Genomic DNA, 23,344 nt, shown 5'->3' with positions numbered 1-23,344 from the left:
CTGTGAATAACAAATGAAAATCAACGCGCTGCCGGTAAATGCATATGCATGAAATCTTTTAAGACATCATGGCGAAAACAGCTAATAATAAACCTCGCAGCATTCCTGAGAAAGTAAAACAGGAAGGGAAAACCAGCCAGCAAAAACAACACGTTCTTCTGCAAAACACTGCCTAGGCAAGTTAGCGTCAGCGAAATGATCAATAGGTCACCATTATGTATGATATTTACATCTGATCTGCATTACTGCATTGCTAGGCTGAAATGCCCAACGAGGCTGAGATCAGCTAGCACTTTCTTCATTAAAATCTGCCTTCATATAAAATTCACCTTGATTTATGAGTCTGCTTTCAGAGCTGTGCATTTGAATGCAACATTGCCAAACCTTCTACTGTGTTCACCTGCTGGTTGGAGAGCAGAGATATTTCAAGATGAAAATAAACTAAAGATGGCTGCAGAAGGCTGAGTATTATCAAAGAATGCGAATAATAGGCTTTTGCATATGCTCAGCCTTCTGCTACCATCACATCACTGTGTATCATCATTTTTTGTTACTGAAAAACAGCCTGCATGCTATGTTTTTCCTTAATCACGGGTGCATTAACTTCTCCATGCACACACACACACACACACATGCAAAAGCCTACAGTTCTTTTGCTTTCACCCACTAAAAATGTTTGGGGATTTTTATTTATTTATTTGCATCTGCTGTGTATACTTATTTGGTTTTAGAATCTGGAATTTCAGGCGTTTTCACTTCCTTTCATAAGTACACACTTGAAATTCAGATGGGCTCATACACATGCTCAGTCCGACTCCCATTTTTCAGGAGGTAAATTTTAGCTCCTTCATCACCTGAATGTTAATTGTGAAGCATCACAATAAAACCACACGTTTCTTGAAGGCATGAAAAAATTCCCTCCTGACCCTAAGAAAACTCTGCCAGTTATTCCTAAAAATAAAGCTGGCTAATAATAAGTTCTGTAATTACACAGCACAGAGCACACAGAACCTTCCACTTACTACACTAACACTATGTTCTTCTAGGCAACGCTGAGGAGTGGTGAATTTGTATTATTAAATAAGGAATTTTCAGGCAAGACTTTAAGGAAGGAGGGCCAATAGAGAAGATAACACAAGGACATATTTTACACGAACAGAGAAAAGGGGCTCCACTTGATAAATAAATCTTACTTCTTCCAAAAGTCTACTTGCCTTATTCACCATTCTGAATATGACTCTGCAAGTAGCCCTTTGCACCTAAACATATAGATTTTGCCTGTCACATGACTGCAGGTTGATGCACCTGAACTGTTTCACCTGCTAATGTTCTGTAAATAAGCCTCATTTGGTGTGTCTTTCAGTATGCCCAAGTCTTTTCTCCTCAAGCCTAACTCATACAGTCCCAGCTGCCTAATGCCTTCCCCTAAATAAACTAGATTTTCAAAACTTGATCTAGCGCCTATGCACTGCGTGTCCATCGAAAGAAGACTCTAGCAGCTGCTCACTGTTGCTACACACTAGATCAAGTATTCCGAGATGGATCTATCAAGGAGGTCAACTCCCTCCTGATACTTCATTAACTAATCTGCTGCTATTTTAAACTTTGCTCAGCTTTGTTATTACTTCTACTCCGCTGCACCACTTTGCACAGACATATTGCTTTTCAGAATCCATTTACCCAATCAATCACGATCATTCTGGGAACAATCTCATTCTCTTCTAAATTTTAACTATTCTTTCTACTTCAGCATGATCTGATGGAATAAGATAGTATAAATTATGAAGAAAATGTTAATATAAAGCCAATCCTGCAATGACACACTTCCTAGAAAAAAAACACACACAAAAAACCAAATAACAAACCACGCGTCTTTTGCCTTCATTGTTTGCTATGCAAGGAATAAGGTGACACCCTTTCTCACCTTCATTCCTGGAAGACTTTCTCACTTGGATCTTCCTATTAACTTTGTCACAACTCCTCACGTAACTGAAAGTTTTACTGTCATAGTTTGAAGTTTCTAGGATCAGGTCCCAGTTCTTTACCTGTCTTAATAATTTATTACCTAACCCATGTATACAGAGCGTGTAGAATAATACATCCTGTGAAACTTTGTTAAAAGCCTCTGAAAATCCCAATATGTCTGCTGCTTTCCTCACATCTAGATCAATATTTATTTAATTTAAAAAAGGAATCCAATTTGCCTGACATGATTTACTTTCCACAAATCTATGCTGACTCGCATTACGATGCTGCATCCTTATTAAACTGTATGCAACTGTAGCCTTATAATACTAGAAAATGTATTTTCAAGACTGTATTTGTAGGCAGCAGGATCCTCTGAGGGGTTACAATGCCCAACACAAGGAATTCAGTGGATCCTTATTGCCCAGCTGGTCTTTTATTTTGCAGCTCACACTGTTTTCCCTTAAAATGCCAGAACAACACTGACTCTTTTCAAATGACTTGATACAAGCTCTTAATTCTGATGCGTATTCACGTATTCACATTGCAAATCATGGACATATATCAGCAGTCCTCTTGTGCCCAGAGTTATAAAGTCCCTATGTTGAAACAACCCCAACACCCAGGGTGTTCAGCCTGTGGCAATGGTCCCGCAGCCGATCACAGTGTTGGGTCTCAGTCAGAAGCCAGGCCAGATCAACAGAAACAGACAATCATAATGTCAACAGCACATAGCTTTACGAAGGAATAAGCAGCTGGAGGATTTATTGCTGCTTTGTATTCACATCCCAAACAATGCTCTGCGCTGTTCAATTCACCTTAGGCAGGCTGTTCTTCCCACAGTGACACAAAAAGCATTGCGCCCATCCCACTGCTCAGCTCTCTGATCTCACATTTCACCTGCAGACCAATCCTCATACAGAGTGCTGTGCTACTATTTCAGCATCTCGTCTCCTGCACCCTTAGTCCTGTCTTTTCAGATAACAGGTGATATTCACCTTAGCAAGCAGATGTCCCAACAGAATACATCTCTTCAGTATTCTCCAAAGGCTTCAGCACCCAAGTCTACAGCTATCATTAAATTTCTGCATGGTTGCCTGGGGATAAATCCTGTCCAATCCTGATAGAGGGGGCAGAACTCTCTTTGCTTTCTCATTTTCTCCACTTTTGCAGTTCACAAAGCATTTCCAGAATCTCATCCTACCAATAAGCATTTTCCCAGCTATTTGTCAATGAAGTTTCAGTTTTTATTCTTCCTCCCCTCCGTTTCCTCTTTACCACGCGCTAACAAAGCAGTGAACTGAGCTCTTACTGATTTCTTAGAGGACAATTTGTATATGTACAATAGTCAGAATGGCCTGGAGTATGTTGGTATGTAGTTGCCAGACTGGCATTCATCAGGACTGTGAAACAGAACAAAATCCCATTGCAGTAATGAGACTTTTTAACCCCTTTGTGACAGTATGGCTAAATGCCCCTTCAGCACCACATACAATGCCAACAGCTGGGCGCAGAAAACACCAACCTACCCAATTCAAACCACGACACAAACACAGAATTGTTCAGGCAGTATCAAGCTGTTTGTGGCGTTTCCCGTCAAGTACCCTACCTTGAACTCCATGGGGGTGTACTTCTCATTCTTGGGCGTTGTGTTGCCCTTGTAATGAAGATGGTTGGGAGTGGTTGGGTGGATGACGGTCGACTCCTGGGACTGCCTCTGACAGCGTTGGCAGTACACGTAAATCACAAACGTTAAGAGGCTAGAGCCAAAGAAGCAGGAGACCCCAGTGGCAATCAGATGGATGAGACTAAAACCTGCAAGGGAAATGACAGGAGACACTATTTTTAAAGAACAGCCTTTTTCCCTCTCCCGACAAGACCACAGGTGCAAATCGCAGCCATGACATCTCAGGATCAACTTTAATAAGCTGTTGAAGCCTGAGTCTTACGTTCCAACATAAACTGACATAATCTCCCTGAAAATCAGTCTCCCCACTGCAGCTCTGCCTTGTGCAGTTTAACAATTTCATGCATTGATTTCTCAAAGCTCCCACCCTGTCTCTCCTCTCTCCCCTCTATTGATATTGAATCTAAACATTATGTTAAGCTGACAGCTAAAGAAATGAGCCATACAAACAATGCGCAGTAACGGATTCCAAAGTGTGTGTGTGTGTCATGGAAATAAGGGGATAAAAATCCTCAGTGTATCTCTGAAGGGGAAGGAAAGGAGGAGAAACCCCTCTCTGTCAGCTGCCCGAAACGCCTATGAGACTGTGTGGGGTGAGTGAGACACAGAGTCCGTCCTGTGTAATCCTAGCATAGTAGGCATTCTTGCTTATTCACAGGGGAGTGCTGCCTGGCCACCTCTGCACTACCTCTGAGGAGTATTTGTACGGCTCCGAGGGAATGAGAATCATATGGAGGAAAAAGGAAAGGGGGTAACTGCTTGAAAAAAACCTGCTTTGTTGGCTTCCTCCACAAAGATAGGAAGGCAGTCGCAGGCAGGTGTCGGTGGGGTAGCAACAGTGTGAATTTTTCCAAAGGAAAAGCTCCTAGCCCAAAGCCTCCTGCAGAGATCTCTCCACATGGGATTACAACAGCACCCTCCGAGCCCTAGGAAGAAGCTGTAGCTTCCAGGAGTGCCCTGCGCACTGGGCATACCTGACTCCCAGCTCTGGCTGGTGGGAGAAGAATGTTAAGAGTATTCCTTGCTCCGCTCTCCCTTTGGAGAGTGTCAAACCCCTCTGTAAGAGGAACTGCCATAAGATCCCCACCAACACCAGAACAAACATTAGAGATCCTTACAGCCACAAAGTTAACGAAGCAACCAGAGACATTCTTGTGTAGCAATAGTTTGCGACCCTTCTGTCTTTTGCTGTGTTGCACTGGGGAATCTACAGAATAAGAATCAGCAAGGATGGCCCCAGATGTTACCGTATTCTAATGCTTTTTCTTAATCTTTCAAGCAGGAATGACAGAGGACAAATGCCTGGGAAGGATTTCTTCCTTCCGACTGCTTGCCCCCTCAGGACATCTCTCCCGGAGGATGGCCACACTGTCTCAGTGGGGACTGCAGTGGTAAAATTCTCGTACTACTTAAAAAGCCAATTCATTTGGGCAGACTGCTGTGTTGACTTAACTGTGTGCAGAGAAATGGAAGGGACTACTCTGAAAGTGGCTTTAAATGAGGTTCATTCTTAATCTGATCACGGTGTGCATTTTTTTGGTGCCATCTTACATTTTAACTGATATGCTTTTCAAATACAGAATTCTGCCCATTAGTCTGCTGCACTCCTCTAATCTTTAGTTAAAGAATATCCTCCCGAGTTTAAAAGGAACCAAACCAATAGAGTCCTACAGCAAAGTAAAGCACTTCAATCATAATTATAGTAAGGAACATACAGAATATATTAGACTGACAAGCTACATTTATTTTTCAAACCACACTATAAAATTCTATTGCAAGATTACCACTTTCTATTGTGTTCTCACGACGGTCCAAAAATGGCAGAAAGACAGCAATTTCCTACTGAATATTGTTAAGATATTTACAAAAAGACATTTCCTTTCTAAAAAATCTCAGCCTACTTTACCTCACTCATGAGAGCTGAAACACAGATATGTAACTTCATTCAGTGAAGCTACATGATACCACTTCATTCTCCTTCCATCCAGCTTTGCTTATATTGCACTGAATGTCTCAGTACATTTCCCAATTCACTTCAGTAGGATATCCTTCTTGAAACACAGAATCATAGAAATGTGCTCCTACATTCCACTCTCTCCTTTCAAAGAACCATCTGATTTATCAGGTGAGTTTTAGCAGTACCTGAGACAAAAATTATTTTGTCTTCAGTATGCAAATCCCTGTGGGAAAGTTTTCTGGTTCCTCACTTGGAAAATACAGATTTTCTGAGATGCATCAACACATTTTCTGTTGATTGTCTTTCTTGCCAAATACAATAGAATGCTAAGTAATAAATGATATTAGCAATGGTAAAATGTAACAGCAGCAAGTATAATGCTATTAGAAAAAGAAGGAAATGTGAATAGAGAGTATAAGGGCAGAATGCAACCCATAGAAAGGAGTCCTGGAACTGAAGCAGATATATTGCACTTTCTGGAAGGGAAGGACTGATGCAGAAAACCAACTGTTATACTGTAGGTGTTGAAATCTTATTTACATTGATTGGAAATCAATTGATTGTCCAACAGTCATAAACACAGTGGCTGCATTTCCATTCCACAGGTGGCATGCCTTTTTTTTTTTCTTTTTCTTTTTTTTCCATCATCTCCACAGGGAGAAAACATTTTAGCAGTCCGCAGATCATTTAGATTTCAGGAAATCAGGGGTGTGGTGCTAGCAGGAATTGAGATGGTCATTAGTGTGAAACTAGCATTTAAAAACACTGAAAGCACCTGCCATTTTCTTTAGTCTGAATTTTTATCACAGTGGCTCATGGGGCAGTGGAAGAGTGAGACTAATGACTGGATCTTTCCTAGTTACGTGCAGAAAAGAGACAACTTCTTTGAGGTGAGGACTTCAGTGAAAAGAACTTGGAGGACAACTACTAACTGAAATCTAGTCCTATATCAGAAAAGGAACTAAGAGACTTTGTTCAGCGAACTCTTTACAGGTTACTTAAAAACACCTGCCTCCAAACAGCAGGAGGCTTACAGTGGTGAAATGAGGACTGTGCCTTTCTCTTGAACCTTTGTCCTGGGGGTAGAGACAGACAAGTAATGTGCTCCCTGGTAATAAATGACCTTGGTGGCCAAGCCAAACCCCCAAGTAGACAAAAATCTTGGAACTGACAAGAGGCCTGTGTGATACATTCCTGCAGTCTGACTCAGACAGCAAGACTCCAGTGGAATTAAGGCTATCACTGGGATGTGAGCTGTATAGATTAATGGTTTGCTTGATACTGCACAGGGAGAATAGAAGCCAGGTTAAGACAAAAATAAGATATATGGTTAGTGGTATCCTACCTCCACAGTTTGTGCTCTCATCGATGCTGGATGCTGGCAGGATCACTAAACAAAGAGAAGAAGATCGGAGAAAGTTGTCATTTTGCCACCACTTTACTTCTTTAAGTAATTAAACCCCCCTGTGATTCAGGCACAAGAAGCTGCTCATGTGTTCTGCAGCAAGCTGAGAGTCTCTCTAAATTGAATGAAAAGCTCAGACTGTGAACCACATGTAACAAAACCTCTCCAAAGACCTGGCAATTACAGTACAGTTACCTGATCGCTATTTAGCTTCTTCAGTTTAGGGGAAAGAAGACAGCTAAGAAAATCACGGAAAAAGAGACTACAACCGTCTGGGGATCTCAAATTTTTAAGCCAGGTCATTATAGTCCAGAAAATAACATTTGGAAGATGTTATTCAGGCTAGACCAATATCAAATATTTTCCTGAGAGATTCAGTTTCCACAAAAAACAGAATGGAAAATGATGATTGCCATCTGTCCATCAATTATGCTGCTGTTAGACCTTTGATTATTCTCCCCACATCACATAGTGGTTGTCTCCATCTGCCCGTTTGCTTCTTCGTGATTTTAGGATGCTTACTTTCATAACTGAACTCAAGCATCTTCTTTTGCCTGCTCCATGCTGAGAATAGAGCTCATTTTTATAACCCAGCCCTAGATGAAGGGCTATGCAAGGTTAAAAGGTTCAATTTGGGTGAAGCAGTACTAGTTATTCATTCCAGATCTAGGTAATTCTATATTAAGAGAGCTGAGATGCCCCAAAGGAATGTCAGTTATTCTGTACCTTCAACAAGGGAATTGATAACTTATTTGTTAATTTTTTGCTTTACTAGAAGCATCCATACCCTTTTTTATAGCAGAGAAAATCTCACCCTAGTTTGACGCCTAGTCATGAGCTTCTCTCCTACATTGACCCACCCTCTCCGTCTTCAGTGACATGGTACATACCAGGAATTTCATTATACAGGCAATCTTGGTACTGTGTGCTGTTTCCAATGCACTGAGAAGAGTCTGGGCTGTGTACCTCACAGTAACGGCTGCGATACTGGATGCCCTCTTCATTACACAGGCTCCACTCTGACCACTCTGACCAGCCACCTTAAATGCAAATCAAGAAAATGCACAGACAACATCACCAAGAAGGAAAAGGATCCCTTGTGGAAACCAAACTTCTCCCATGCTAGAGAGTGTTCAGATCCTCACCTGGGCCTCTCCCACACATCCAATCTGGGGGCCTTCCGCAAGTTTAATCATCATGATATAAATAACAGTGCAAGCATCATAATCTACTTGTCAGATTGTAATTTTCTTAATACAGAGTAAATGAACCTTTGCTGGAGCACTGCACAGTGCAGAATTGGTTTTAAAACTCCTATATCAGCTTTGTGGTTAAAGACATACAAGCATTTGGATGGGACAGTTTTGTACAGGACCTCCAAATTTGATGTAGTCTCTCAAGGATACCCCAAGCAGCCAGCACAAATTACAGTGCTTACAAAGCTTTACTAAGGTTGCTAAGAGGAGGAATCAGTCTGCACTGGATCAGAAATACACAAAAGTGGTTCAAAGTCAGCACAGATGTGAACTTTGTCCTCTGAGCTGTAGCACACATTCATCTGCCAGTCTGTGTAAGACAGAAAAAGGATCTCCCCTTCTGCAACAGTACAGATTGATGCTTCATGACTCCTTTTGTTTGTCTTGAAAGCTTCCACATTCAAGAACCAAAGTCTTGCTTTTTCAATTACTTTAAATTGATCGTCTGTTAACAAGATTTTGCCTGGCTAGCACCAGAATGCCAGAGCGTGGTCTGGTGAGCAAGTAAAAAGAAAGGTGATGAAGCATTTGATTTGAACACTAGGATGTCTGCTTTTTCCCTGGTTCAATATACATTTACTGAATGGACACTAAAGCTACTAACTGATGGTGTTCCTGGCTTATTTTTATGACGTGCTGCAGATGCACCTTGCTCTCATCAGCACCCTAATCAGCTGAAGCAGGAACCCAAAGTGGCTACCTTCACACGGGTGGGTGTTGCAGAGAGCCTCCTCAGTGTGCAGCCCGATGCAGATATCCTCTCCACTAGATGGAGCTGGGTTGGTGCAAGTCCGTGTGCGCTGGTAGTGCCCTCCTCCACAGGTTGCCGAGCACTGAGACCAAGGAGTCCAGCAAGACCAAGAGCCTTTTACTGAGGATATGGAAAAGCAAGGAGAAAGAGGTACATGCAAGTGATTACTACTCTCACTGTGACACAGAATCCCAGTATCTCACCTAGACCTACCCTGCCCAGACTAGCTGGCACTTTCTTGTACCCCAGGACATTTGGGCTTCGTGTCAAGAGAGCGTTGGAATGTGCTGCACTCTGTGGATGCTAAATGAAGTCCATGCACAGAAAGACTGCATCATAAAGGACTGTAGCAGAAACTATTCTGTAGGGTGACTGTCTTATTTTTATGCAACTTTTTATAAAATATCCTTATTACATTGTCTTTTGACACTTCACCTATAGTAACAGCAACATTTACTTGGAAAAAAAAGTCATACAACCTAAGTGGAGCTTATATCTTTCTTCTCAGGGTCCCAAGTCTTTTAGTCCCAGACTTCAGAAAACCTCAGAGGCTTTATGTGAGCACAGTCCCAAAACACTTTATTAATAAATCCAGGGTGGGAACTAAGAACTCTGGGTCCCAACCCCTCTTGTCAGGCTACTAGACTACCTGATTTTCAGGTCCCCATGCCACTATTTCAGGAGATAACAACCTTGTGACTTAGTGCAAGATAAACCTAGGATTTGTGTATACATATTGAGTGAGGCAGGAACAAAGGGAGACACATAGAAATAGCAATCATGCACTCAGAACAGATTGTAAAACATCATAGTGTCTAAAGGGAGAAAACAGCACAGGAGAAGGGCACAGACATTTGTGAAAAGCCACTGAGAGTTTCCAAAATAGTACTAATAGCTGCCTTTATAGTGCTAGAGTTATTTTCTTTTTATAGGCCACAGAGTGCAATATTAGACACTCCTGCTATGCTCTTACTATGCATTCTGATCATGTTTTCCTATCTGCATTGGCACTTTATCTTTGCATTGAATTTTAATATCATAATAATACCATAATAATGCAGCAATTTCAACTGTAGGCCACAAACTATATTGCCAGAGGTAGACAGAGCTACTGCTAGAAATTGCTAGAACTACAAAAAGACATGGTGATTTGTTTAAGATCATTTAAATTTAGCTTAGATAGCTATTACAGAGCAAGGAGAACGATAAGAGAGATAGTATGGTAGTCAATAGTCTATTATTACTATTCTGGACAAGGAGTGCAACATAAACATGAGGACAAACTTGAAAACCAGGAAACCAGGCAAGAATACTCCCTGCTGTCTGTGCAGGAAATGGTAACTGATGTCAAGAGTAGATGCCCATCGCAAGAACAATACGTAAGCAGGAGAGGGGGAAGAAACAAGTGTTCACAAGAAGAACTGCCACATCAAGCATCTCTACAGCATTAAGTCACATTCATTAAGCCCGTCTCCTCATCAAAGTGCAGATGTACCATGATGCTCTCCACTGGATGGAGCATCAAACCTACCTCAAGCAAAACACTACTAAACAAGCCACCATACTGTTTCATTTAGAGGTTGTGGCTGTGTTTCCCTCTTAGCCTAGGTGAAACATAGGCCACAGCACCAAAGTGTGTGGATTGCATATATGAGTCATTACAATAGTTTTGGTTTTGTTCTGTTGGTTTTTTTTTTAAGTAAGGAAAATCCCCCAAATTAAAGAAAATAAAAAAAAATGAAAGCACCTTGGAAATACTGATTTTTGGTGTCTCTGCCATTAAGATGAAGAAGAATACCTCTGAATTTCATGCAGGAAGATAATCATGGTTACCTGGGCAAGGATGTGGGTTGCAGTCTTGGTACTCCATCGCTGACCCCACGCAAGGCAAGCCACCATTTTTAGGTTCAGGGTTTGTGCATGTTCTTTTCCGGATTCTAAAGCCCAACTCACAGTCCCTGGAACAGGAAGACCAGGCCCCCCAAAAGGACCAGCCCCCATTGATAATCCGTGCAGAGGTCTTACCAGTCTTGAGGAGGTCATCAACAAGAGCTTCAAAGAAAAAACAAACAAGACATCACAAATCAATCAGTTGGTTTTTTTTTTAAAAAAAAGTCCTCAGTTCTTGAATAAAATCAGGATTTATACATTCTGGGGATGAGTTTCTGTTGAAAGCCCTTAGTAAGAGTTCTGTTCCATAGTGTTACAGCAAAGTTAGAAGGAAGTGAAATGTGTCACATACAAAACTAATCTAGTGATAAACTTGATAAACGAACTTTCTGGGCAGCAAATTGTGGCAATCTGGGCTGTGCTGTCAGGACACTGACTTGCACTACAACAGTAGTGAAGGGAATAACCCTGGAGGCAGTGCACAGAGGGACCTCCAGAGAGAAAGAAGAGTGAAGACAAACTATCCCACAGAATCTATTTCAAACTATCCCACTATCCCATCTCTTCTTACATCCTCATCATTTGCCCATTCTCATTAGGGCAGCCTGGAAGTACCGAGAATAACTCTATATACTACCATAACAGGGCTGCATTGACTTCTACATCACAGGGCTCTCTCCATCCCTGCCATTCTGCAGTGATGCTAGTCATACACTTATGACTAGATAAACCAAGATTTATGTAGATATAATCAGGTTCTTGCTGTTCTGAGAGAATTCCCCCTTCCACCAGCAAACCTAAGCTTGTCCCATAGTTCCCCAGAACTGGCAAGACATACAGTCAGTTTCACACATAGCTGAGCCATCATTGGGACAGAATCGACTCTCAGTTTTCTTTCTCCCAAACTGCAGCTCATGGGGATCAGACAGCTGGGCACGACACGTGTAGCGGAAGCGCTGCTCCTGGCGGGCACCATTCTGGGTGATGTTGACAGGCATCCAAGGGGTCCAGGGTGTGTTCCTACGTACTTCTGGGCAGCTCTCTGGGTTGCAGGTCTTATATTCCTGCAAGGAATGAATACCACTGTGACCTTCCTTATTGAAGAGCAGCAGACTAAATGACACAAATTTGTTTGCATCCTAAAAAACAACGGGGTGCCTTTGTATCAAAAAAATCTTCTATTCACCTTCTCTGACCTCACAGATACAAGATAGTGCTGGGTACAGCAGAAAACATGGGCACTATGGAGGCAGTGGTGGTACATAGCCTCAGGTGGACTTCAAGGATGAACTGTGTTTACTATTCTTATTTCTCCCTCAGGTTTGTTATTTCTTTGCTGACTCAGAGTCCTGCGGGGCTTAGAATGCATGGTACGTAATGGGCAAGAAAATAACACAAGCAATGCATAAAAGTAACAACAAACTACTTTTCTGCTATGACTCTGAGATGCTGCTCTCAGGTCATCCTAGGAGAGCCCCATGAGGACAAAATATCAGTAAAGATCATTCCTTGAAAATTTTGCTGTTTTGTTTCTAAGACACTTTTAGATAATCTTTTTTTATTGCTATTTGTTGTTGTTTGGTTGGTTTTTTGAACTCCCTAGTGGAGACCTTTTGCCATTCTTGGTATAAAAATGAGCGTCTATTGAGCATAGCCAACATTCTTGCTGGGTGGGGATGGAATGATATGGGGTCTTTACAATTCTCACCACCAGCAGGAGGAATTCCAGTGGAAGACATTGAGTTCTTGTCTAAAAATAAATAAATAAACCCTACTATTCTGGCAGAAGGAGAGAAATGTAATGCTTTAGGACTTTATGATTCTAGAGTAAATGCCAAACAGCTTGTGAACAGATGGGAGGTTCCAGATCAGATCTGCTTACACTGAAAGAAAACTGCCCATAAAACTAATTAAAACAGCTGCATGGAACAGCTGCCAGAATAGGAAAGGGAAAATAAAGAGGGAAAATTGGTAGTCATTGCCTCATTGATGGGTTAACTGGGTATTTGACCTGTTGGTTACTCAAGTATGAAAACGAGACTCATTTCTGTTGTGTGTAGGACCTCCTTGACTCAGCAGGATCATTCTTGGGAGTGGGAAAATGAAATGTAGAGTGTCAGGCAAAGGACTTGATATCTAAGGCTAGAGAAGCCTGCAGAAGCTCTCTGTATGCCAGGCTGTCTTAACCTGTACACACACACAGACACACACACAGACACACACGCACTCACACCAACTTCACTGACTTCTGGAATCTGCCACCTCTCTGCTTCCCAGTTCATTTCATTTTAGCATCATCTCCAGCAAGAGCTGAGGATAGCAATTTCTTCTAGCTTGAGAAATAAAACCAAGATGGAGAGAGGAGTTAAATACCAGGACCCTAGAAGCTAGATGTCAATAGGTGCCTGATATTCAATGTCAATAAACAATACATACCACAGGACAGCCTGGACATGTATTCCCATTTTCACAGGACCTTTGCCTTGAGTGAATTCCTCCACCACAGTTCACACTACATTTATTCCAAGGACCCCATGAAGACCAAAAAATTGGCAATGGACATGGACTGTTCTCATTACAGAATCTGAAAGGAGAAAGCACATTATTCAAAAAAACATCCATGTAAGCACAACTCAAGGATAAAATGATGACGGATGCAAAGCTAGATGGCACGCTGCATTTGAGTGCACTTACTGCATGCACAGAAAGCTAGCAGAAGGCTCACACGAGTCAGATTAGCAATATTCCTGTTCATGACAGAGAACTGTAACCTCTATACTGATGGAGGAGTGGTTGACCAGGCTAACCACTAAGACAGCTAGAATCATAAAATCAGAGAATCCTAGAAGTTGGAAGGGACCTTTAAAAATCATCTAGTCCAACTCCTCTGCAATGAACAGGGACACCAAGGGCCCAATCCAGCCCTTGAAAGTCTCCAGGGAGGAGGCTTAACTAACAGGAGGTCAATCCAACATTTATCTGTCACCACTGGCGGGTGCTAAACACTTGGCAATCTTCTCATCTCATGATTTGGCCCTCACTGTTATTTGGTCCCTAAGAAACTAGTGTTGTAACTGGAGCTGAACTGGAAGATGTATGCATATAAAAGCAAGTCCTGAATTAATGTTATTTCATGTTCCCTTTAGAAAAGGTAACTTCAATTTTGTTCAGCTTTTTAATCAATATTGTTCTCAAAGTGAATCACACAGGACTGTAATTGACTCAGATGTAGTCCTTAAAACCCAAAAAGGACCATTCTGAATGGCCACAAATCAAACCAAACATTAAAATGTCCCAAATAAGGGAAGTTAAATGAATTGCCCTTTGTATTCTGAGAAATGCAGAGAGATCTGTCTTAAGTGACCACTCAAGGGACAAGCAACAGTCTACTGCCAAGCAGAGGTGGCCTTTAATGAAATGTCAAAGCTGGAAACCAATCTGGATGCCTTGAAGCATGTGTTTAAGGAGGGGCTGGGCTTGAAGAAACAAAACAGTGCAGATAGCTCTGAAAGTTAAAAAAGCATTGTTTTTAATTGATTTTGCATGAAATTTGCTTAGTTCAGATGGGAAAAAAGATGATTTTTTTTTAATGCCACACCCTGCAAAAACTCAACTCTGAATCTGTCTTGAGTTGAAACTGGCAATGAAAGCTGCACATATTCAACTGCTTCCTTGGGGACAGGTCAGAACAGCGCACTTTTCTATAGGTTCTAACTGCTTACAGCAGACACAGCTTCTCCTTTCACTGAGGAGGCATCAGTCCCTGATGTTCAAGGAACAATGCAAGAGAGAGGCCATACGTGAGTAACCTCTTCCCTCCTTGGCCATGAAATTCCTTCTGCTCTGTATATTCAGCCTTATTCTGCGTTCAAAGAAGATCCACCATTTTCAGCTGCCAACATTATAACCACAGAAGTGAACACACAGTGTCGTTAACATCTCTTACCTCTCTTCCCTGCTCTGTCCAACACAGACCCTGCCCCCATACCGTGGAGCAGGGTTGCTGCAGGACCGCTGGCGGACCTGAAAGCCTATCCCACAGGAGGTGCTACAGGGGGCCCAGGAAGACCAGGGTGTCCAAGCGCCATTTCTAATTAAAAGTGTGAGAGAGAAGAGATTATGGGGGTTGTCTAATAGTCTCCCCATGCTTAACAGTCAAACACATAATGCACTGATGAGAGACTGCTTAAACTGAAGAAATTTTCATAACAAGCAGACCACACCAGTTGAGATTTATAAAGGGGACTCTCAAGATTGTTCAGCATTGGCCTTACTTCCCTGCCACTGAAGTGTCTGTCACTGAAGTGTCTGAAGTGAAGGGACAGGAAGAGAATGAAGCCAACAGTGAATGATTTTGAAAATGCCTCTTAGGATTTTCTGGACAACATTGTGGATGCTACAACTTCCACTGCCTTTATCATCTTCCCCATGTCTCTCTTTTCTGAGCCAATTGATGATCCCAAAGTTGTATTTCCTGGACTCTTTGACTCCTATGCAAAGGGTGCAGGTTTTGAGGCTCACCAATGCCAGTTGTGCCAAAAAAAAATTATCCTCTGCTAATTCAGAAGACACTGATGCTTTAAATCTCTTACAACAAAATTGCTACCAGCTCCAATGATTTTCTCACAAGCTTCATAATATTTGGTGTTTTCCTAAAGCCTTTGGCATTGAATTCTATTAGGTGGAAATCTCAAACTTCATAAAAAATAACAATAATTGCTTCTGGCTTTCATGGGAGCTTGAAAAATCACTGTAGTGTGACCTTAAATCTATACAAACCAGGAGGCAAGTAAGAGCTCAGAGGCAGGATTGGGTTTCAGGTTAACAAATGATTGCATCTCAAATGAGAAGTGGTAACTGAGCCTGAAGCAAATTTGACGTGAAAACCCTGAGTTCACACCTCACAACAGAGATGCCAGAGCGTGTGCATGTGGCCAGCTTCTCTGAGGCTGCTGCCTGCAGTAACTCCACCACATGCTCACATGGAAGTTGACATTTTCATCTTTAAAATCTCCTGATTATTAAAGCTTGCCTTGGTCTGATTTGGCAGGACTACTAAACCTTAGAGCTTCACCAAGGCAAGAGAGGAGGAACCACATTCTGTCTTCTGTGCTGCAGGTTTCATTTCATTTGGAGCCAGTGGCAATGCTCTGTCTTGCAGAACTGCCTCATCTTGACACTTCGCTGCTTTAAGTAAAAAAAATCTTCTCTTTCCCCTGTAGAAAAACCTTTCTAAAAAGTCGAGTCAAAAAATAACTCAGGTGCTCTCTGGTTCTTGAAAGCTAAGCTTGAAAACAGATGTTAATTTTCAAAGCATTTGTTGAGCTAAAATCACTGCTGGCAAGAAATATTTTCTGGCATAGCACCAATCAGGGCAGAGGATGAAAGTTAAAATCCACGTTGCCCTTCACACTTTTTGTATTTGTTATCAATTCTTGCCAGTTCTTGGCAGCTTTATTTCAGAACCCTGATAGATATTTCTCCCCTCCTCCTCTTGCTCTCGTATCCCCCTTCCTTCTTTGCTTTGCCTCTCCCACCTCAAACAAGGTCACAGAACAAGAAATTCACTTACATAAAAATGCTACTCTTCCAAGTTATTCTTCCATGTTTTAAATGACCTACTACCTCCCTAGTCCTTAACTCAAAACAAAGATTATATGGTAAAACATGAAAAGACAAAATCAAATGGAAGGCTGCTGCTATTGTGGCAAAAAAAAAAAAAAAAAAAAAAAAAAAAAAAAAGCAATCTTGTCTAAAAATTCCTCAGAAAAACAATTCTCAGTATCGGTGTTTGAGGGTTTTTAACAGAAAGACACTTCCCATTTTCAGATTTCTAATAGAACTCATCTTTAGCCATCCTGCTTCCTCCTTGCAAAAAGAAAACTCAATGCCATATGAAGTCAATTAAAGGAAATTTGAAGGCTGAGGCGGATGCAGGATGACCAGATGTCCTTATTTTTCAAACCATGCTGTTTTCCTGTGTCTTAAGATTGAATAATTTATTTTTCATCCTCTTCTCAGAAGCTGTTCCTGCCTCTTTTGCCATCAGAGCACTGCTGAGAAACCCATCCCTCTGGTGTAATTTGCCTTTGCCAGTGACATGAACAGGCAGCACAGAGGTAGGAATGACTACACATCTTTTAGGCAGCACAGCCCACAACTGGAAGGAGAGATGCCAAATCAAATATGAGTATTGATGAATTTTTGGTGCCAAGATCAGCACTGCTCTCTAGGGAGGAGCCAAGAGACAGCTGTCTTTAATGGCATCAACATTTATAAGGAAGATAAAGTAGATAAAAAACAGAACTGACCCAATATTTACCAAAATATTGGCTGGCACCATCCTGCTTAAGCAGTATTTACCCTACTGTGTCATCTTTCCTTAGGTCATGACATGATATAGTCCAAGGGTGATGGGGTAGCATGGACACAAACATGGCAGCTACGTCTAGGCACCCCACCAGAGGACATTTAGCTTCCATACTGCTGAAGTATGAGCTCCAGACTTCCCTAAGAAGATGGCATAGGCATAAGATGAGCTGCATGTTGTTTATGGGACGTGTCCAGTGAGTGTGCCTCCTAGGTGCAGCTGGCTGCCAGGATGGCATTCTGCAGGCAGCACGCGGGAAATGAGTAGTGCAGGCAAACCTTGCTTACAGCCATATTAGATCCTGTCTCTTCAAGCACTGGTCTGCAGAAGCTCTGTTGCAAAACACACAACCTCAGAATTCAGACTTCGCAAAATAATGACTGAGTGCTTACTGATGTATTTTAGCTTATTACTATTCAGTTGGATAACATCTACCTCTACTTTACTCATCTCTGATGAGTCACTACTTACATACACTTGAGGGAAACTGAGGCTTAGTATAGGCAAGGTTAATGTTAACTTTGATTGGAGTGCTCATATTCCAAGGTCCCTGTCTGAGACACACGAAAGTGCCAGGATCCCTTTGCTCTAATCTCAATCTGGGTCTCACATACATTCTGTTGGCTGGGATACATCATGGTCACAGAAACAAAAGGAAAGAGAGAAGCTGTGAACAGTCACAACTATTGCTCCCTTCCAAAAACGCACAGAGATGCTGACATGCCTTGAACAATTTGCGACCTCGATCCTGGCCCCTTCACAGCTGCGACCTCCACAGCGAGGACGAGGGCTGTCACATGAACGTGACCTACACATACAGGAGCCTGTGCTGTCCCCATCTGAATGCTCACACAGTTGCCATGGGGACCAAGGCCCCAGTCTTCCATTTGTTGTCAGGTTTTTCACCTAGTTTTAGGAAAAAAAAAAAGAGGAAAAAAAAAAGGTCATTACTAGCAAAGTTTACATTTCTGGAGATATCCCCACAATAGAAATGCCAAATAAAGCTGCTGGGGGAATTAAGATGTAGCTCAGATAGGAGCTGTCTGTGCTTGTGAGTAGGATTCAAAACAGAGGGTTGTTTTCAGGCCATGCCGCATCAGTGTTTACCTCCAAATTCCACCCCACATACCTAACATGTGCACACAGGCACCCAACCAGCCCTGCCATGCAGCACCCGCCTGCAGGCCACCTGCTTGTAGGTCCCATGCAGCACAGCTTCAGCCTTCTGAGCAACGCATGGCCAGCACTTGCTGTTCCCTTTCTGTGATGCTTCTGCCTTTGTAGTGCTCGGGGCTGCTGGTATAATCACATCTACATGCTCAGACTGAGGCCTTCCTGACTTTGGCCCCATCGAAACAACACTGTAAGAATGGCCTTACACATCATGGTAGCAAGCATGAGGCTATGCAGCCCCTTCTCTCCCCATCCTACAGGCATTGTCCCAAGGTGATGTGTAGGATGCAAGATCACAGATTGCTGGAGTGAAGCAAATGGTTCTTTCAGAATGGTAAACACTCCCCTGGTTTCCCTAAAGCCTCAGTGCATGCCAGGGGGCATGAGATTTGGATGCAACAAGCAGTTGAGTTCTCACAACTGTGACACTTTAGGGAACTTGATCCAGCATCTGCAGCTTTGTACTAACCCCAGTGCTGCTTCTTTGGAAGGCAAGAACCACAGAATCACAGAATGATTAAGGTTGGAAAGACTACTACAGTCATCTAGTCCAACCATCCATCCACTACCACCACACCACTAAATCACAGCTATCTTCTTCTTAAAAATCTCCTGAGACATTGATTCTACCACCTCTCTGTGCAGCCTGCTCCAATACCCCTCCATCCTTCCTGAGATGTTTCCTAATATCTAACCTAGTGGCTGGTAGGATGCTCAGCAGCTTTGACAAACCCATTGGCACAGGCAACACAGGCCTTGGCCTCAGTGTTGCACACAAGAAGAAGTGAAGAGGAGGCTGCATCCCTGGCTTATGGCCCTGGTCCCAAATATGAGCCAGCTACCACTGCCAAACCGCACTGTACCACGTTCAGCTGAGCTCTGTAGGCAGCAGGATCAATCCCCTGGAATGCCCTGTAGGGAAGTCATTTCTCCAAACCAAGGCATGGTGAAGCTGTGAGCGTTCTCAGACAACTGTGGCCACAAAGCAGGGCATTCAAACACTCATCCTCTTAAACGCACTGCTCTGGGCTTCAAGCCTGGCACGGTGTTAAACACTCACACTGCACCTTTGGTGGACTGCAGTCTTCCCCTCTTGCTCATCTGCAGCAGCATCAAAAATACACAGCAGTGACACAGAAGTAATATAGATCTGTTACTGTGCTTTTCAGGCAGCAGTTGGGGAGAATCAAGCATCTGTTGCAAACATTTGTTTGCAGTAGATTACCATGCCGTTATAAAAATTTGCTCTGGGCTACAGGTTACAAGGCAAGACGCCCAGAGAAAAGAACACTGAGTTTTGTTGTTGTTTTTTGAGTTTGTTTTAAACATGAGCACAGTCAAAAAACCATTCAGTTGGGTTGCTAAAAATCAGAGAGAAAAAAAATCAAAAGAACTACTTTGAGATATTTAATACTAGATTTTTATCTCCTTTTCCCTCCTGCCTTACAAAAGTCATAATCCAAGTACTGGATCATTCCTATTCGTTTTTGAGCCAGAAAGCCTTGCTGATTCCAGCAGGGAGCTCTGTTCAGAAATCAGTGGTATGATATGGCCCGTGGCTTCAATTAAAAAAAAAAAAACTGACAAATAATTATTGGCTCATAAGTGATACTGGGAAGCAGCCCAAAAATTAAACAAATAAGCAGCCATAGTTGAAATATTGGGATTTATAAACATGTCACGTTGTGAGTGTGGGAAGGCTCTTTTTACTTATGAAATTACATATGGATTATTATTCCATCTTTAAACTTATAAAAATATCTTCAAAAGAGCAAACTTGGGAAGTAGGATAAGAACTCATGAGCACTGATCTTTTTCAGAAATATCTTCCCAAGACAAATCCTTTGCAGCCAACAGCATCCTTCACACAGAGATGACATCTTTAAAACATCTGTTATCAAATGGCCATCACTTATCTGATACTTCTAATTGCAGAGATCTCATATTTGCTAAACTGACGTACTCCCACCAAAGCTGTCACCATTTCCAACCAAGGGTTGACGGTTGGACTAGATGATCTCAGTGGTCTTTCCCAACCTTAATGATTCTATAATTCTATGACTTCATTTCCCATTTACAGGAGCAAATGCAGGATATAAAAATTCAAACTACCACTCCTACTTCTTGCTTCCAGGGCATTTTCAGTGTTTATTCTGATATTACAGATAAGGCCAGAAGCATTTCTTGTCCTTTTAATATATCAGTACCTTTTCTTAGGATTCAAATGTCACCTGCTTATAGCTTTATCAAGCTTTGATTATTTCAGCTGGAATTTTCCATTTTGGCTATCTGATAGGTGGTGAAATTTTTTTTCAAAGTTTCAGTCAAAATATTTCAATCATTTCTAAAACCAAACCTAGGAGAAAAGAATGTTTGTCCTCCATAAATAGCAACATTTTCCTTGCAACAAGTGAGTGTTCAGAACAAGAAACTGAACTTTTTTCCCTGGAAAACTTTTTCCCAGTCTCCATAAAATGTCACTCAAATATGTCTGGAGAATAAAGTCCTTGGGAAGTGGGAAGGAAAAGTCTCGGTTTTCAGGGACTCATTACAGATTTTGATTTTGGTTCTTGAAGCCCCTTGGTGTGTGCTAGAGGAGGGTAACTGGGCACTACAGCTGAGTGGCTGCACAGAAATCAAGAGGAAGGTATAAGTTTGGTAATCAGATCAAAAAGAAGTTGGGAATAGATGAGCAAGAAAATGGTGTAGCATGTTTGACATTGCAACCACAGCAATGCACTTATAGCATGTTCTGGGTGCTACTTGTTAGTAATAAATGTTAAACATTGCACAGGGTACTATGTTAAAAAAACTATATGATTAACCCCATATCTAAGATCTCTTGTTAGATCTGCTTATTGGGAATCTGAGGCAGTGCTGTAAAAGACGTGCAGACCAGCTCTGAACAAGCATACTTGCTCAAGAGCAACAGTCAAGTCATCTTAGGGTGTTAGTTGACTCACAAAGGCCTAGTCCCTCTAGGATGTGATTGAGTGACATGCCAATTCTGGATTTAAAAGTTCCTGTGTGCCACACTCTCAGCTGTGCCAGGACATCTGTTTGCGGGCAAGGCTGCAGAAGAACTTACTGACAAGATCTGGGTTAGGAAAAGTTTATTTGGGAGGGGTGCTTTTAATCTACACTCTGTCACACTGGAGTGTGATCTCACTTACAGCTGTACCAGCACAGCTGAGTGCCTGGTGCTCAGCCCAGACAAGTAGGGTGAGAAAAAAACAGGACTTCTTTAGATGGTAACTCATCAAACTGAAGTCCCAGTGACATCTGGCACCATGCTGCTACATTCCCCTTCCTTTCCAGTGGTGATCTGCACATGCTGCCCTAGACTCTTGCATCTGTTGATCACGATCTTTTTAGTGCTCTGAACGTGAAAAACATACTTGGACACAGCTGATGGATGTGCTTAGATGAGCAAGCCAGAGGTAATTCATTCCAGCAAGTGACAAAGGAGAAAGAAAAAGAAAACAATTGCGTGTGGGTTTTAAGGGCTTGGCAGCCTATCAGTGAAAGAGCAAGAGCTCATGTATGCAGCAGAACGAGAGCACCTAAGTGGAAAATAATCTACAAGAGACAAGGTAAAACAAATGTAAAACTAACACTCCAAGAACAGCCAAAGCTGAATATTCTGTGATGGATTTTTATGACCTTGAAACAAAGATCTGGAAGCAGCCTGTTCCCTAATGTGCACCACAGCAGACACGTTCAAACTAGAGGATTAACACCTCACACACCTATCAACAGACACAGGCATTAAGCAGGACAAGATAACAGCATGGGCAATCAAGAAGCACTGCATCCCAGTTCAACACAGGAGGGTTATAAACACACAAGCCTCTGAATCCAGCAGTGAAAAACTTAAGCCTGCCAAGCTGAGGATGGATTGAAGTAATGACTAATATTTCCTGGGAAAATATCTGAGAAGTAAGGAAGATAAGGGGAATAAACATCACAGTAGCTCCAGTCATAAATAGCATACTGAAGATATAACCCATCAGCCCTCTTTTTCTGTCAACTGGACTTAGCAGTACTAACGTACTAATTGATGTTAGATAATAAATGTAGACATTAATGAGAATTTCTCCTCCTCCACACTCCTACAACTTATTAAATAAGACTAGTTTTCCTTCTCAATCACCTTTGCAGGTACAGTTCAAGCAGCAGGAATTAAATTTGGCCAGACATCTTCTGGGGAGCACAGCCAGGAACTGGATGTTCAAATCAGAAAAAAGTGAGTGTGCGGGTAGTAAGAGAGCCAGAGAATCACACTGATTGATAAAGTCACTTTCTTTTAACTGCTGCATCTCATGGAGAGCAGGGTAAGGAAAAAAGACCATATCCATGAAAATCACATAGGTTTGGTCTTTGGTCTGCTAAATTTGAAGTTATAACTGAACTCTCTCGTATTCTCTTATATAGAATCTCTCTTTCCCTCCTGTTCTCTAATAAATACATATCTTTTTGTTCCCCCTACAGACTTTCCATGATTGGTGTTTCTCTGCTGCTCCTAAGATCATCTAGTCCAACCATCAACTCATCACCACCATATCATCCTGTGAGCCCTGGCTCAGGGATTCAAGAGGAAAATGAACCAAATGCTGTCCTGGGACACTGGTTGTCACCTAACTCTGACTTCCCTAACAGGTAGGGAAGCCCAAGAGGTGGTGCAGACAGTAGGGCAGCCCTGAGGCAGCTCGAGTTTCATGTAGGGCTTACATGGGTCTCGGTGGTGACCCAACAGCATGATCCAACCTGTTCCACTCAATGCAAAGGTGGGTATGACAGGCGTTGAAAGCTTGCTTTGGGATCCCCTCTCTGGAGCAAAAAAAAGTAAAATGGGTTTCTCTGTGTTCTCAACAAGTGTCTGTGCACAGA

The 23,344-nt window shown here is 42.1% G+C and overlaps 1 protein-coding gene across 6 annotated transcripts in view; it reads right to left on the bottom strand.

The window, feature by feature from the left end:
* SEMA5B (semaphorin 5B) overlaps nucleotides 1–23,344 on the bottom strand; it is a 246,171-nt gene that overhangs the window by 12,765 nt on the left and 210,062 nt on the right. For 5 of the 6 annotated variants that reach the window (XM_048953844.1, XM_048953843.1, XM_048953845.1 and 2 more), the window contains 9 exons: nucleotides 18,006–18,187; nucleotides 14,858–15,001; nucleotides 13,348–13,495; nucleotides 11,750–11,975; nucleotides 10,855–11,073; nucleotides 8,971–9,141; nucleotides 7,905–8,054; nucleotides 6,955–6,999; nucleotides 3,575–3,780 (listed from right to left, as the gene is read on the bottom strand). In XM_048953844.1, the coding sequence (XP_048809801.1) occupies nucleotides 3,575–3,780; nucleotides 6,955–6,999; nucleotides 7,905–8,054; nucleotides 8,971–9,141; nucleotides 10,855–11,073; nucleotides 11,750–11,975; nucleotides 13,348–13,495; nucleotides 14,858–15,001; nucleotides 18,006–18,187 (1,491 nt within the window). The other variant, XM_048953847.1, reaches the window with a different exon arrangement.

The sequence above is a fragment of the Lagopus muta genome, chromosome 8 (genome assembly GCF_023343835.1).
Source record: "Lagopus muta isolate bLagMut1 chromosome 8, bLagMut1 primary, whole genome shotgun sequence".
Lineage (NCBI taxonomy): Eukaryota > Metazoa > Chordata > Aves > Galliformes > Phasianidae > Lagopus > Lagopus muta.
Note: the sequence above shows the minus strand (reverse complement) of the source record. Positions and strands in the feature narration are given on the sequence as shown.